Genomic DNA, 16,371 nt, shown 5'->3' on the forward strand with positions numbered 1-16,371 from the left:
CACCCTCCAGAATTTCCTCATGCTCCTAGGTTATCCCTCCCCTCCTTTCCTGTCTCCCCATCCCCCAAACAAACGCTGCCTTGCTGTCTGTTCTGATTAGTTTATACTTTCTAGACTTTTGTATGCAGGGAGCAATACAGTTTTCTTTCCTTCTTTCTCTGTTTTTCTTTCTGGCTTCTTCCTCTTGGCATAATTGAGATCCATTCATGGCAGGTGTATCAATAGCTTTTTATTGAGTGTATTCTGTTGTGTGTATTACAACATGTATGTCCATTTTTTTTTTTTTTTAAAGATGTTATTTATTTATTTGAGAGAGAGAGAGAATGAGAAAGCGCACATGAGAGGGAGGAGGGTCAGAGGGAGAAACAGACTCATTGCCGAGCAGGGAGCCCGATGCGGGACTCGATCCAGGGACTCCAGGATCATGACCTGAGCCGAAGGCAGTTGCTTAACCAACTGAGCCACCCAGGCGCCCTGTATGTCCATCTTTTGATAGATATTGGGTTGTTTCCAGCTTTGGGTGATTATGAATTAAGCTGCTATAAACAATTGTGTATAGTTATATATAGGATTTTGTGTGAACATGCATTTTCCTTGGGTATACACCTGGGTGTGGGATTGCTGGGTCACATGCTAAGTGTATAGTTAACTTTGAAAAATAGTTGGCCAGTTTCTTAAAGTGGTTGTGTCATTTTATGTATCTAACAACATTACACGAGAATTCTAATTCCCCCCGCACAGCTACACATCTCGGGGTCTTTTTTTTTTTTTTTTTTTTTTTTTAACACCTTTAGTGAGAATTTACATATCCTAAAAGCAGCCATCAACCCTAACTGGAAGAATTTAATCAGCCCTAAAAGAAGTCCTGTGCCCATTAGCAGGCACTCTCTGCCAACACCTATTCCACCGGCTCCTGGCAACCACTCATCCATGTTCTGCATCTGCAGATTTGCCTCTTTGGACATTTTGTGTAAATTGAATCCTATAACATGTGGTCTTGAGTCTGGCTGCTCTCACTTAATGTTTGGAAGATTTCTCCATCTTGTAGTGTGTATCAAAACTTTATTCCTTTTTCTGGCTGAGTAACCTTCCATTGTACAGCTGCCTCACGTTTTGTCCGTTCATCAGTTGGGCATTTGGGTTTCCACTTTGGCTATTAGGAATGCCGTATACAAGTTTTCTTGTGTGTGAAACATAAGCTTTCGATTTTCTTGAGTATAGATACCTAGAACTGGAATTGCTGGATCATCTGGTGGCTTCATTTAACTTTCTGAGCACTGCCAAGCTGTTTGCCAAATCATTGTGGCATTTTACAATCCCACCAGCGATATAGGAGGGTTCCAGTTCTCCATATCCTGCCAACACTTGTTACTGGCTGTCTTTTTGATACTAGCTATCCTAGTGGGTATAAAATGGTATCTCACTGTGGTTTGGAAATGTATTTCCCTGGTGACTTCAGCTGAGCTTTCTTTCCTGTGTCTCTTGGCCACTTGTGTGTCTTCTTATCTGAAGAAATGTCCGTTCAGATCCTTTGCCCAGTTTTTAATTGGGTTGTCTCTCATTTTTGAGTTGTTAAGGGTTCTTTATGTATCCTGGATACCAGTCCTTTGTCAGACTTTCTCCTTTGATTTTGGAGTTTGATTTATCGGTTTTCTTCTGTCCCCGGTGCCTTCGCTGTCCCAGCTGTGTCACTGCCGCCCAGTGCAGACAGGTGGTGGTGGGGCTGGAGTGCTGTCAGAGCCAGCCGCTCGGACGCTTGTCCTTGAAGCTCTGCTCTTCTCCCTCCTTCTGCCAGCTACATTTGTCTTCTCTGTCTGCATGCCGGCTTTTTATGCTTCCCAGTTGGATGGGGAGTTTAGATTAGTTTTATGCCGGCACAGGAAAGACTGCCTTCACGTAGCTCCTTAGTTTCCCTGTCCTTCCATTTCACGGGGTTAGCAGAAACAAACTAGTAGCTTTCCTCAGTCCAAATTCCCGAGAGAAAAATAGATTTGTCCAGCAAGGCTCCTGTATCTACCCCAGGTCAATCAGCTATAGCTAGGATTGGGTAGAGTTACAAAGAAGATCATGCCGGCCTTCTGGGGCCAGAGGGGACAGTACTCAGAAGGATTAGTGGGCTTGGGCCAGGCAGATGCTCCAGAGCCAGTTCCCTGAGGTGAGTTTGTGCCAAAGCCCCTCGGCAAGGTTGGCGTGCTGGGCTTCTAAATAGCACAACTTTCCCCCACCCAAGATGATAACCAGCTAGGAGACAGGAGAGACATAGCAGGAAACAAAATTTCATCTTTATAATGGGTAGAGCCTACTTTGGAAAAAGTGGCACATAAATATTGGCAAGTGGCTTCCTAATACTGAAGCCGAATCAGGCAGGTTTACCTACCACCTAAGATAGTGTTGCTACACCACCGTTCTCCCCACAAGGGGCTTCCTTCTCTAAAACGTAGAGCTGGTCGGAGCAGAGCCGAGTGTGGGCTTCCATATAGGCAGGGAGCTCTCAAGAGCAAAGTGGCAGGAAGGGGCTCCTTTCTGCTTCCTCTCCCAGACTCCCCTAAGCAGATAGGTCATTTCGCCAGCCCCGGGGAAGGGGGCAGGGAGCGCTACCATCAGGGAAGACTGGAGTGTTAATTGGGCTCCCTCTCAAGGAAGGAAGCCTAACATGGACAGAAGTTACGTCCTCAGCACCTAGTATGTGGAGGGTGAAGTTGTCCAGAGCCACTCTCCGGGGATGAGGGGAGAGAGATTTCCCAGATGTTATTGGTGCGGACTGAGGTTTAGTCCTGGGAGAACATGCAGTGGGAATCAGGGAGTGTTGTCGGAAAAATCTGATGCCTGTCTTCCAACAGTTGGATGGGGAGTTTAGATTAGTTTTAAAGCAGGGTAGTCGCTTCAGGTTTCCATGTGGGGTTACCCCATTATTAAAGCTCTTACAGGGGCGCCTGGGTGGCTCAGTCAGTTAAGCATCTGCCTTTGGCTCAGATGATGATCTCGGGGTCCTGGGATTGAGTCCTGCATCGGGCTCCCTGCTCAGCGGTGAGTCTGCTTCTCCTTCTGCCACTGCACCCCCCCCCCCCTCTACCCCCCCCCCCAGCTCATGCTCTCTCACGCACTGTCAAAAATTTTAAAGAATCTTAAAAAAATAAAGCTCTTCTAGAGAGCAAGGAAAGGAGCTTGGAGAAGAGGTAATGCTGTACATGCTCAGAAGGTGGATTCTTAGGCCATCTGTTACCTTTTTAACTATTTTAAAAATTCCGGTAACTACAGCCCAAACCGTTTCTGACACCGTGACGGCCATGTCACTTCAACCTGCAGCCATACATATGGGACAGACTCAGGAGACTCCAGAAGCAGCAGACCGCCACTGTGTGCCTATTGGAGGCACCTGGGGCCCTGCTGCGAACCAGCTCTGTTTCCTCAGGTGGTGTATGAGCGCTGCGAGAAGCTGCGGCCCACCCTGTTCCGGCTGGCGAGTGATACCACGGACGACGACGATGCGCTCGGTAAGGCCGCTCTTCTCTTGGCTCAGCCGGGACACTGGAGGGCAGAACGCACGTGCCCCTTCCTGCTGGGACACGGTGGTGCCAGAGACCAGACAGCATGGCTTTTGTGGCGATTGGGCTTTGGAAGGGCGTGGCCTTAGAACTGATTTCCGGGACGATCTAGGCTTGAGCAGGCGATCATCAGCTGGTCTGAAAGCCTAGAGAGGGGTGGAAATGTGCCGTGAAGGTTAGGCGCTAGGGAGATGCTGGAAGGAAGACTAACTTCCACAGAAGTCTGAGGAACTGCTGCATCTCGAAGGTTTCACCAGCCTAAGTGCCATCGGGGGCTGGGTCGCCAACCTGAGGCAGGCTGAGGAGGAAGGGCAGGAATAATGGTAGGGACAGCGGAGAATTTTAATATCTGTGCACAGAGATAAAAATATCTTACACTTTCTGTTATGGACAATTTCAGGACATGTGCACGGAAATAGTGGGATAAATCCTATGTCCCGTTCACCTGTTGGTAACAGCTACCAGCTCGTGGCCCATCTTTTTTCCTCTTGTTGCATGTGTGCTGCTCTCGCTCCCCCATCGCTTATTCTCTTTGAAGCAAATTGCAAACATTCCGAGGTAATCAAATAGTCAGTCAGTGTTCAGATTTCCCCGGGCACTTCTCTCTCTAAACATCTCTTGCTAACCCTCCCACCTCAGCGCACCCCCCCTTTTTTTTTAAGTTCTGAATCAGACTCAGAAAAGGCATACTTTGCAATTGGTATTTTGTAAGTCTTTTTTAATGGATAGCCCCTTGGTTCTTTTTCTCCTTCTTATTAGATGAAAAACATGTCCTTTGACCTACAGAGTTTCTCTAGGCCTCAGTGTTCTGATGGCGTGCCCCATGATATTTAATGTTTTTCCATATCTGATACTTCTTATAAATTCCTGATATTTCTTACAAATTGGATCAGGGGCTTGATCAGATTCAGGATCAGTTGGAGCAGGGATGTGGGGAGCAAGAACACTTCATGGGTGGTGTTCAAGAAGCCTTTGGTTTCTGATTATCTCTTCGTGATTATGGTCTGAACCCATCATTTTCTCTGATTGCAATCAGCTCAAAAACAATCAAATTTAAATTTTTAAGCAACTCATCCATGCTAACTAAAACATTTTGCCAGGTGAATTCAACCCCATGTTGCAGCTTATGTGTTAAGAAAATTGGCAGGGGCCAATTCACAAATGCTTGTGAAGTTTTTGGAATCCAGTGCATATTTTATACTTATATACAACATTTCAATTTGGATGGCAAGATTTCATCAGGAATACTTGATCTATATTTAGATTTTGTGAAATTTACAGGTGAAAACATACATTCATGTACCAGTTTGTTCCCTACATACTTAAAAAGCTTTCCAATAAGTGAATAAAGTACCAAAAAACCTTTTTTTTTCTTTTTTTTTTTAAGATTTTATTTATTTGAGAGAGCACAAGCAGAGGGAGAAGCTGGCAGAGGGAGAGAGAGAAGCAGGTCCCCACTGAGCAGGGAGCCTGATGGGGGCCTCGATCCCAGGACTCTAGGATCATGACCTGAGTTGAAGGCAGCTGCTTAACCAACTGAGCCACCCAGGCGCCTCCCCCTGCCCTGGAAAACTCTTAATATTCACATCCACATTGACAAAACTGTTTTTATTTTAAGTTAATTAATATTAAAGTTTTAGTTCCTTAGTTGAAGGGGCCATGTTTCAAGTGTTGGCCATTGTGTTGGAAGGTACTGGCAACGGTGGTGAAGAAATTTGGTTCCTCCTGCATCTTGAGAGCTAGAAGTGCTGGGGATTAGGGCCTGAATAACTAGGTCTGCTAGGGGCCTGATCACATGATCTGGGGGCAGGAGGCATGGGTATACTGAACCTGGTAGTGCTGCGTGACCCCTGCTTTCTGGAATGGCTTAAAAAACACTGAGATTGTTGGTAGCTGAACCGGGGGGTTCTCATTTTTCCCTCCTTCAGCGGAGATTCTTCAGGCAAATGACCTCCTCACCCAGGGAGTTCTGCTGTACAAACAGGTGATGGAGGGCCGAGTCATCTTTGGGAATACAGTGACCAGCTCAGTGGGAGACCTACCTGTCTCCAGAGGTATGTGCAAAGAAGCCTCTCCTTATGTTCTGCCTGGGCATCCTGCAAATCCCGGAGAAGAAATGGATCCTCAGAATATTCTGGGTTGTGGTGTGGAAATGAGAGGCCTTGGCCTTTTTTCCCTTCCCTTTGGGGGATGGTTTTATGTAGCCAGCCTCTGCCACGTGTGCCATCACGAACTGACTGGCAGGCTGGACCCTAGCTCTGGCTATCCACGGGAGCAGATGGCTATATTGCGCCCAGGTTTTGATTCCTCTTCTCATGAGTGCTTACTTTGAGGAGCTAGAAACCAAAAAAGTGATCTGTTTTGGTGGTGCCTAGCAGGCTAGCTGCGTCAGAATCATCTGGCACACTGGCTGAACTGCAGATTCTTAGGTCCTCAGCTCGGACCTTCTGAATCAAGACTGCTTAGAGCTTGGCCTGGGGGTTTGTGTTTTTATCAAGCGCTCCAGTGATTGTGAGGAGTTGTTGTCAAAAGGCCTGTGAGCAGGAGACGTCCGCCCTGTTGCTGGCCAGGTTGAATGGACCCCTAGCAGAGGACAGTGATTGCTGGGGTAGGAAGGCAGTCCCCTGGTTGCCTCCTATTCCAGATACCAGCTCGGGCTATACATCAAGCCATTCAGCGGGGGTGCATTGAGGGGGCGAGGTGATGTCTTCTGATTGAGAGGAGGCCTGTGGGAAGCTAATGGGCATTAAGTGGAGACTTTGCTCGCATCCTCACCTATGTTCCTGACTGTTCTCTAGTCTTTCAGAAACCAGCAGGTTGCATGAAGAGCTGTCCTCTGATTGACTTGGAGGTGGACAATGAATCTGAGCAGGCTGGGACTGTGGCACCGTCTTTGCTTCACCAGGACCTGGCAGCCTTAGGTGAGGGTGGGTGTTTAGGGGGAGCAGGCGCAGAATGGCCCTGACTCCCAGGAAGAGCAAGTAAGCTGGTTCCGCTTGGGGAGAATATGCCTGTTTTCAGAGGGAGCTGGGTATACAGTAGTCCCCCACCTCGTCCGCAATTTCAGTGACTCACGATCCAGAAGCAGATGATCCTCCTTCTGACATATGGTCAGAAGGTCAGTAGTAGCCTAGGGCTACGTCCCATGCCTACGTCATTCACCTCACTTCATCTCATCACGTAGGCATTTTATCATCTCCCATCACAAGAAGACAAAGGGTGAGTACAGTATAATATATTTTGAGAGCGAGAGACCACATTCACATAATTCTTACTACAGTATATTGTTGTTATTATCCATTACTGTGTCTAACTTACAAAGTAAACGTAATTGTAGTTATGTATGTGTGGGGGGAAAAAAACATAGTATATGGAGGGATTGCTACATCCGCCCTTTCAGGCATCCACCAGGGATCTTAGAACATATCCCCTAATGGATAAGGGGGCACTACTATCCTGGAAAGTTTGGAGAGGTCCTCTTTGCATTTAGTCTCAGATTTGTCATGGATGAGTTGAATGATTTTGGGTAATTTGCTTTGCCTAGGCTTTCTAAATGTTCTAGAAAGGGTGAACATGATAACAATCTCCAGCTCCTGTCAGGTAGAGTTACTGGTGCACATCTTTCTGTTTCTTCCTTACAGGCCTCAGTGATGCTCCGGTTACCCACAAGGTAAGGAAGCTCTTCCTAGGGGGTGGAAGGGAGGTCCCTCAAACCTACGTTCACAAGGGCAGCACTGCCTGGGCGTGGGGGAAGGGGCTACAGCATAGCCTGGTGGCGACTGTGGACTTGGAGGTCCAAAGCCTCTTCCTTACTTATGTTGTCTGGCTTGAACCCCCAGAGAGACACATTTTTCCCTCTCCTTGTATCCCTACTCTCTTCAGTGGTATCCAGGCCCCCGCTTACTGAAGGTCATATCAGGAGTCCTGTGCTCTCTTGCCCTTTTTCTCCTCCTGCCCCAGGAAATGCAGTAAGCCTGTGTCCTGGTGTCACCATGGCTCCTGATCATTCATACCCTGGCCTTATTTTAGCCATTCCTGGTTTGACAGGTTGCCAGTCAGAATTGCTGTAAGGAAAAGAGGAATCCCCCCGCCAGCATGCAGCCAGGTGGTGGTGTTCAGAGCCCTTCTGCAGAAAGGAACTTGCTGGATCTCCTCTCCCCACAGCCGTGTCCAGGGCCTCTGTGAGTCTTGTGGGCAAGGAAAGTAGAAGAGGGGCTCCTGTGCATGCTTCCTGCTCCTTGCGTGGGGGCCAGGCCGAGGAGCCGTGTTGGTGTGCGGGAACATGGGGCACACGTGGAGACAGCCAGAGACCTCTCTCCCTGGAGGGGCTGCTTCCTTCCTACCAAGGGTTCCATATGTACCTCCCCTCTTCTCCTTTGACTCCCTATCCCAAGTCAGACGAAAAGACATGCTTTGGTTAGGACCTCTGCAAAGGGATTGGTTTAAGGAGTAGCAGCAATAGATGATGATGATGATGTGGTGTTCATAGGCTTTTTTTTTTTTTTTTTCCTGATTACAAGGAAGTTAAGCAAAATTTGATCACTAGAGAAATAGATAATATAGAAAGGCCCAATTACACTCCCTAAAGATAATGCCCAATGTTCCTTCCTTGCTTTTCTCTCTGTATGTAGTAATGCATTATGTTGTTTATTTTTTACACACATGGGCCATAATTACAGACTGTTGTCCAGTGTGGTTTTTTTCATATAGCATCTTTGATACATGTCCATATGGGTTTAGATAAATTTGTCTCATTCTGATAGTTGTAATAATCCATATGCATATAATTCTCATATTTAGTCATTGTCCTCTTGTGGGTATTTACGTAGCTTTCAGTTCAGAGGCATTCGGAGCGTTTTTATAGTATGGATTCCTAAAAGTGGAAGTGCTCTAAGGCGTGAGTCTAAACGTGTATGTAGATCCTGCTGCTTTGCCTCTGGGAAGGTTGGCGCGGTCTGCCTTCCCGTAGACACCCTGAGTGTGTCCGTGTCTGTGGTAGAGACACAAGGTCCTGGTGGACATGAAGATGTGCTGGGATGTCATTCTTGTTTGCACCCAGAGGGAGTCTTTCCATTTACTCCTAACCACTCAGCACAGCGAGGGGCTGGTAATCTTCCTGATTTGGGTGGGTTACTCTGCACTATAGTTTTCAGTTGGTACTGAAAATGTTTTTGGAGTGCCTGGGTGGCTCAGCCGGTTAAGCATCTGACTCTTGATCTCAGCTCAGGTCTTCATCTCAGGGTTGTGAGTTCAAGCCCCGAGTTGGGCTCTTCGCTGGCTGTGGAGCCTACTTAAAACATGTTTTCAGTTTACATTCCAAATGGACAAAATCATGAATGAAGTGGTCCGTGTAATTGGTGTTATCTTCCTAACTCCTGTTACTCTGGTGACCACGTACGGGGAAACGTAACCTGACTGAGCAACTCGTTGTCAGAGGCTGTCTGACAACTACAACTCTGATTGCCTTAATAATAGCTTCTGGTTTATTGGGTCCTTATGTGTGCACAGTCTTCAATGCTTTTCGTACATTTTCTCATTTAATTCTAATGACAACCCTATGAGGTAGATGTTAGATGATTTCCATCTTATGGTTGAGAAAACAGGCGCAGGTGAAATTACCCATCTAAAGTCCTATTCCTCTAAAATACATGCACACATATGTATTTTTCTCCCCCTTCTGTATCTCATTCTTCAGAAAGCCTAATCAGATTTCCTGGAACTGTCTATAATTTTTGCTAGTCTTGATATTTTTTTCATTTCTTTGCAGAAATTATGTTCCACAGAAGAGCATCCCTAAGGAAGTGCCCCCCGGCACTAAGTCCTCTCCAGGTTGGTCCTGGGAAGCTGGGCCATTGGCTTCTTCCCCATCCTCCCAGAATACACCTCTGGCTCAAGTATTTGTCCCTTTGGAGTCTGTTAAGCCCAGTAAGTACAGTTTTACCTCCCCCGCCACCCCCCTGCTCTTAAATACCCAACTTTTATCTGCTCTGGATTGGTAGGGGGTGGCTCTTAAATTGGGGAAGCTGAGTGGTAGAGATTTTGCCTGGAGGCAGAGGGTAAGGAGGTGGCTTCACAGTCTTTCACCTACTATTTTTCATAAAGTTTCTGTCTTGGGGTTGACACTAAAAGTGAAGGATATTGGCAGGCAGACTTTAATTAGGGGGCTTGAGTCTGTTTTTGGACATGATGCTCACTCATTTGGAATTCAAGAAGGAAATGTCCAGTGTGGCAGAAATAACTCCGAAGAGGTGAGATTAGATGGAAAGGAAGAACTTGGCTGGTGGCCGTCTTTGGCTGGGGGTCCTCATTAGAGGAGGAGAGCAGAGGTTCCCTCCTTACGAAGGAAGGAAGGAAGGTGACCGTATACAGTTGGCACACTGGCATGTGAGCAGGAGACACCCAGGGTGCTTAGATACAGTATATTTAGAATGTTTTACAGCCTGCTTTGTTATTAAAAGCTATAGCATTTTTTCATGCTGTGAATTGTTCTTCAAAACTTTTACTTTTTAAATGTCTCCATACATCATATAATCATGGTACGTCATTCATTTATTCAGTTCCTTTCTTTATTTTTTTTACTTTTTTAATTAAAAATTTGGGGGGGGAGGGGGGCGTGCACTTGAGTGGGGAGGGGCACAGGGAGAAGGAAAGAGACTCTTAAGCAAGTTCCACACTCAGCATAGAGGCCAATGCCAGGCTCGATCTCACGACCCCAAGATTATAACCTGAGTTGAAATCAAGTCACTTAACTGACTGAGCCACCCAGGTGCCTTCATTTAATTCCTTTCTGAAGGATAATTTGTTTTTAGTTGTTTGCTGTTAAAAACTGCTACGGTGAACATCTCTGGACACTTGTGTTTTTAAACTTTCCTGATTATTTCATCAGGATATATTCTTAGAAATGCCGGGTGTAGACATTTAAAATTTTGATCTGCATGACCAGGATCCCTTCAGAAAGGTTGCCTCTTTCCCCATAAACTCACCACCATCCCTCAAGAGGACTTTTAATCTAATCATACTTTTAAATCTTTGACAGTCTCATTGTTAAGTGATGTTTGGCATGAACTAAGGATCATCATTAAACATTTTTTCCCAGATTAGATAGTTGTCTGCCGCTTATTGAATCAGCCACTGATTTTGACATAGATGTTCTAACACGTTGAATTCTCCTACTAGATCTATTCAGCATGCTTTGTTTCCTACCTCTCCACTTGGTTATGTACTTAGGAGTATTTCTTGACACAAATAGCCTTTCCTCCCTCTTCTTAAGTGGATAGTCTCATACCCCCCCACCCCCCCTTTGCCTTAGAATCATTTCTTAGCTGAATTAAAATAATCCTTTTAGGATTTCCATTGGAAGGTCAGTAAACCTATTGACTTGAAGAGATCTGTGTCTTTATTCTGTAAAATTAAATGCAAGAGGTGTGTGTGCATGTAGTCATATAAAAGAGACCAGAAGGAAATAGGCCCAAATGTTAGCAATGCTTTTTTCTGGGTAGGATTAATGGTGTCTTTTATTTCATTATGATATCCTGTATTTTCTATAGTGTTCATAGTATTTTAGTCCTAATCCTGTCTCCCTCAAAAAAAGTACCTTTTAAAAAAAACAAAACAAAACAAAACAAAAAAACTGCTAATATGCTGGGGTGCCTGGGTGGCTTAGTTGGTTGAGAGCATCTGCCTTCATCTCAGCTCATGATCCCAGAGTCCTGGGATTGAGCCCTGCATCGGGCTCTCTGCTCAGTGGAGAGTCTGCTTCTCCCTCTCCCTCTGCTGCACTCCGCCACTCCCCGTTCCCCCCGCTCATGCTCTCTCTCTCTTGCTCGCTTGCTCTATCTCAAATAAAGCCTTTTAAAAAAACAAACTGGTAATGTGCTTCGGATGGTTGGATGGTGGGGAGCAGTCAGTTTGAGGGGCCCTCGGAGTCCAGCTAGGAGTAGTGAGGGCTGGATTATGGTGGCACCAGAAGGTTGGGTCTGAGGAGGTCAGTCCAGGAGCCGTGCTGATGGTAGAGGCAGCAGCGGCGGATGATAACACGCACATCTCTTTCAGGCATGGCTGTTGGCGGCCTTGTGGTCATGTTAACCCTTTTGGTTGGGTCCTTCTCTACCAGGCAGCCTGCCGCCTCTTATTGTGTATGACCGGAATGGATTCCGAATTCTGCTCCACTTTTCTCAGACGGGGGCCCCTGGCCATCCGGAGGTGCAGGTGTTGCTGTTGACCATGATGAGCACTGCCACCCAGCCTGTCTGGGACATCATGTTTCAAGTGGCTGTGCCCAAGGTGAGTCATCTGCTGGCCCGCTCCTTTGAATTTTTCAGTAAAGCTAGCATTTTTGAGCGCCAGACCCTTTACTAGGACATGATCTTTTAGTTAGGTACAAGAGACACATTCTTCAAAGGAATTTAAAATCAAATGGGAGTTTTATTGGCTTATTTAATGGGGATTTCTGAATATCTGACTTCAGATGTGGCTGGATCTAGATAAGTTCTTAAAATGATTCCTTAAGAATCTCTTTCCACCTCTTTTTTTTTAAAGATTTTTTTTATTTATTCATGAGAGATAGAGAGAGAGAGAGGCAGAGGCAGAGGGAGAAGCAGGCTCCCCGCGGAGCAGGGAGCCCGATGCGGGACTCGATCCCAGGACCCTGGGATCATGAACTGAGCTGAAGGCAGACGCTTAACTGACTGAGCCACCCAGGCGTCCCCTCTTTCCACCTCTTGACTGCTTTCTTCTTTGGAGCCTGTTCTCCAACAGACTCCACACAGCATGTCAATGGCTATCAGCAGGTCCAGAGTTACATAGCCCATACCCTCCTGAACCCTTTTTATCTCGGAAGGAAACTTCCACCTGGCATGAGGCATATATATTGATTACCCTCGAAAGGGCTAGGATTGGCCCTGTTGGCATTACTTGGATATCTGGGACCAGTACCTTGTGTTCAGGGATAATGAGGTACTCTGGCCAATGTAGGTATTATGTCCATTCCTCTTCAAGGGAAGTAGGGCCCCCACTGATTCACAGCCATACCAGCATCACAATGAACAGGGAAAGGATGTCCTGGAAGGAAAGATTCAAGGTGGGCAAAAGTAAACATACACATTCTCTCATCCTCATGGTAGTCTTGTGGGACATGTGTTATCGTTAATCTCTATTTTATAAACTTCTAGTCCAGGGCTCAGAAAGGTTAAGTATTTTGCCCAAGATCCCAGAGCTAGTAAGAAGCAGAATTAGAACTCAGCCCAAGGTATGCCCTAGCTCTTCATGCTGCCTCTCAGAAGCCAACCATTGACCACACAACTTCTGTTTATGGAAGGGAAGGACTTTTGGACCCTTTAATTATTTGGTGGGTGGAGGTCAAGTTTTCCTGCTTACCTGAACTCCCTCTTTGAAGCTGTACTTTATTAGGAACAAGTTAGATACTGGATTTATCCCCCCTCCAGTCCATGAGAGTGAAGCTGCAGCCGGCATCCAGCTCCAAGCTCCCGGCGTTCAGTCCATTGACACCTCCAGCTGTGATCTCTCAGATGCTGTTGCTTGACAATCCACACAAAGTATGTTCTGGTAACTTTAATAACAGGGGGATGGGGGGCCCCTGGACTGTAGGGAGTTTGAAAGAGCTTTATTTGGGTCTTGCTCTACAGTCTCTGGTTGGGAGTGGTGGTGAGATTTTCCTTGCTGAGTCTTTTCTTCAGGGCTCATTGGAAGAAGATCTCTGACTGGGTTGCCATAGCTGGGAACTGAGAATGTGACACGAACTCCCCCTCGTACCATGAGTCTTCTGAAAGGGTGTGCCTGTCCTCCTTAGCCAGTCTCTGAGTTGTGGTCCACCTCAGGACTGCAAAGCTGTGGGAGTTCTCCCAGGACATATGGCTTGAGTTTGTCATCCCAGAGGGTCCTGGCCAGGTGTTCCTGTCATAGTTGTTTCAAGGCCTTACTGGCATGGAATTAACATGATACACTGTTCCTTGGTGACTGCTGGGTGGGTAAAAGCTTGTACACTGGGCTGGTCTGTGTGTCTCCCCACTAATTTAATGTCTTCTGTCTTTGCCCAGGAGCCCATCCGGTTACGGTATAAGCTGACATTCAACCAGGGTGGACAGCCTTTCAGCGAAGTAGGAGAAGTGAAAGACTTTCCAGATCTGGCGGTCTTGGGTGCAGCCTAACTTTTCACAAGACAGACCCTGCCATTCGAGCTTAGGCCAGTGTGAATTTTGCTGTCTAGATAGGACTAATCATGGTGATTTAGTGCGGAGTGCCAAGAGTTCTATCCTGATGTCAGGCTCTGGATCCCAACCTCTGACTCATTCTGCAGATACTGTGTGTGTGTGTGTGTGTGTGTGTTGTGGGGGGTTGTGGGGGAGGGTAGAGCAGGGCTTGGAATGTGGACAGTGTGGGAAATGCTAAAGCATTTCTGACAACCATCTGCTACAATCATCTGTTTCTGCATGTTGGTGGACACGGATGTCCCCGCCTCAGGTTGGAGGTTTTATAAGCCAAAGTTGTGTTGTTATGTTTTTTCCATGTATTGTTATCTTTTCATTCATCCACTCTGTGCCTTGTCAGCCTTTGAAAGTCTTGGCTGCTCCCAGGCTGCTGTTCTCAGGGACCTTAAAAGGGACCTGGTTGGTCTTGGGGCAGAGAGTATCTTCTGGGGCACTCTCTTCCAAGAAAGACCTTGTCTCCATTTCCATTAGAGAATGCTGCTTGCATGTGTTTGAGAAGATCTTCTAAATGGAATGCTTGTTGCACTGTTTGCCAGGCGAGGGGCTGCCACTAGACCAGAGGACCACACTGGGTGGGCCAATCACGTCCTTCACCACCGTGCCTTAGAATCACCCAGAGAGGACCTTCCAGGGCAGAGGGGAAAGCAGATCCCAGGCCTCATGCAGGCCTCGGGTTCTGTGGGTGGGGCAGCCTGTCTGGGCCCTTCCTCAGGACCCTCCTCTCTATTCTCATCCTCCTCCTCCACGAGCGTCTACTCTCCGAGCTCTTCAGTGGTGACGCCATGCCAGTCATTGTCAGTCATAACTAACAGGCTCACCCTTGCCTGTCAACTTCACTGTCCAACATGAAGAACTGTGACACAAATAGGTATGAAAAGAGCTTAGCAGTGATTTCAGTGGTGACTGAATATAGAAAGTCCTTGAATAAATACCCGTGTAGCAAATACGCTTTGTGGAGTCTTGAGTAAGTAGGAGATGCAGAGCCTGTTGCATTTAGAGGCGCTAAGCCTCCAGGGCCCTGTTGCCTGTTGAGGAAATAGGAAGACTTCTTGCTGTGGAACCTGAAGAGCGGCTTCAGTGAAGGGATAGGCCCTGCGGGTCCAAACAAAGCTGGAAGAGAGAGGTGGATTTTTGTTACATGTATGGTGTGAAGGGAAAATGCCGGTTCATCACCTGTTCTTAGCACCTGCCGTGTGCTAGGTGTCTTCTGTCCTGCTTTGCTGGTCAGTGGGGCACATGAACTGAGCCTTGCTGATAGGGCCTGATGAAGGACTTTGAAATCCGAGCCGCTCACCTGTTGGGGCAAGACTACCTCAGGAACCGCAAGACTCTGTTTGGGGCTCTTTATCACAAAATCTGGTACTTTCCAGGTTAATCTTTGAACTTCTGCGTATAGTTAGAACCCCACCAACACTAATTGGTGGGGATGGGAGCTGTAAAAGATGATCTAGCTATGCTAATTTTTAAGCAAATGTGAAAACTCGTAAAATCGATAAGGGATGGGTGACTTCTTCATTTGGCGTAATTCCCATATGATTCATTTTAATCTAAAATTTCTTGCATGTTCAAATATTCTATATAGCTTTTATGGGCTCTAGCTAATCTCGTAAAGTCTTTAAGAGGAACCTGTCGTAATGATGATGCCTGCCTATGCAGAACTTCTGTCAGGGTAGGTGAATGAGACGAGATTTTTACCCCCTGGTTCAGTGGTGGACTTGTGTGTGTCTCAACCTTCTGTCTTCTGGGAGCCAGACTCCCAGCGGTGCTTTGGTGGAGTTGCACCAGGGTAGGGTGTCTGTGGGGGGGGGAGGCGTTCCTGAAAGTGGCCCTGGTGTGTGTCATCAGCGCCTTCTGATGATCCGGCTCCGTGGCTACTGAAGGCCTGCCCCATATCCTTCCGTTCCCTCCACAGCAGTTGTGGAGCAGCTCCCGGGAGCCCTGCACAGTTGCAGGCACTGCAGATACCACAGTGGAAAGTTCCTGCCCTCGTGGCTCTTCTCTTCTAGTGGTGTACTGGGTGGGGACCTGGCACTGATGGTCGGGATTCGTCCCCTATCCTGAATTCCTCTTCCAAGCCCCTGCTCACCCCTGTCTCTTGACTTACTTCTGTGACTCTGTGTTTCTCTTGCTCTCTTAAATGTGGCGTTGCCCAGGGTTTAGTCCTTAGGACTCTTCTAAGTACATCTGGGCAGCTAACCACTAGGTGGGTCCTAGACCTCTAGCTCAAGCTTCTACCTCCCTGCTGACATCCATATTCATCAGTGGCTATTTGTAGGTTTCACTATTGTCTTGGGCTCCAAAAGCTTAGAATGGAACCCAGCCTCCTCCTCCTCCCCTCTTCCCCTTATATTTTCTTTTATTTGAAAACATCTGTATGAACTTCCATGGATCCTTGATTCCTGTTCCTTCTAGAGCCACTCAGTTGTTTTTGTCTCATCTAGTCTATTTCTGAATATGACATCTTGCCCTCTCCTGCATTCACATGGTCACTGCCCTGGTTTGGCTCTTCGGGGGGGAGATGGGGTGGTGCAGTTATCTGCCTCTCAGTTCCCTGAACTATTATACTTGCCACCACCAGAATTATCTAACAGATCTGGCCA

At 46.9% G+C, this 16,371-nt stretch overlaps 1 protein-coding gene across 5 annotated transcripts in view; it reads left to right on the forward strand.

Annotated features, from left to right (window-relative positions):
- The window catches only part of GGA2 (golgi associated, gamma adaptin ear containing, ARF binding protein 2), a 40,045-nt gene extending 25,330 nt beyond the window's left edge, over positions 1-14,715 (forward strand). For 4 of the 5 annotated variants that reach the window (XM_034988050.1, XM_034988047.1, XM_034988051.1 and 1 more), the window contains exons 9-17: positions 3,413-3,494; positions 5,474-5,599; positions 6,344-6,466; positions 7,187-7,215; positions 7,593-7,726; positions 9,313-9,470; positions 11,659-11,828; positions 12,989-13,099; positions 13,601-14,715. In XM_034988050.1, the coding sequence (XP_034843941.1) occupies positions 3,413-3,494; positions 5,474-5,599; positions 6,344-6,466; positions 7,187-7,215; positions 7,593-7,726; positions 9,313-9,470; positions 11,659-11,828; positions 12,989-13,099; positions 13,601-13,711 (1,044 nt within the window). In that variant the 3' untranslated portion in view covers positions 13,712-14,715. Of the gene's footprint in view, positions 1-3,412; positions 3,495-5,473; positions 5,600-6,343; positions 6,467-7,186; positions 7,216-7,592; positions 7,727-9,312; positions 9,471-11,658; positions 11,829-12,939; positions 13,100-13,600 lie in introns of all 5 variants that reach the window. The other variant, XM_034988049.1, reaches the window with a different exon arrangement.
- The last annotated feature ends 1,656 nt before the right edge of the window (positions 14,716-16,371 follow it).

The sequence above is a fragment of the Mirounga leonina genome, unplaced genomic scaffold (assembly GCF_011800145.1).
Source record: "Mirounga leonina isolate KUSES-001 unplaced genomic scaffold, KU_Mleo_1.0 Mir_448, whole genome shotgun sequence".
NCBI classification, from domain to species: Eukaryota; Metazoa; Chordata; class Mammalia; order Carnivora; family Phocidae; genus Mirounga; species Mirounga leonina.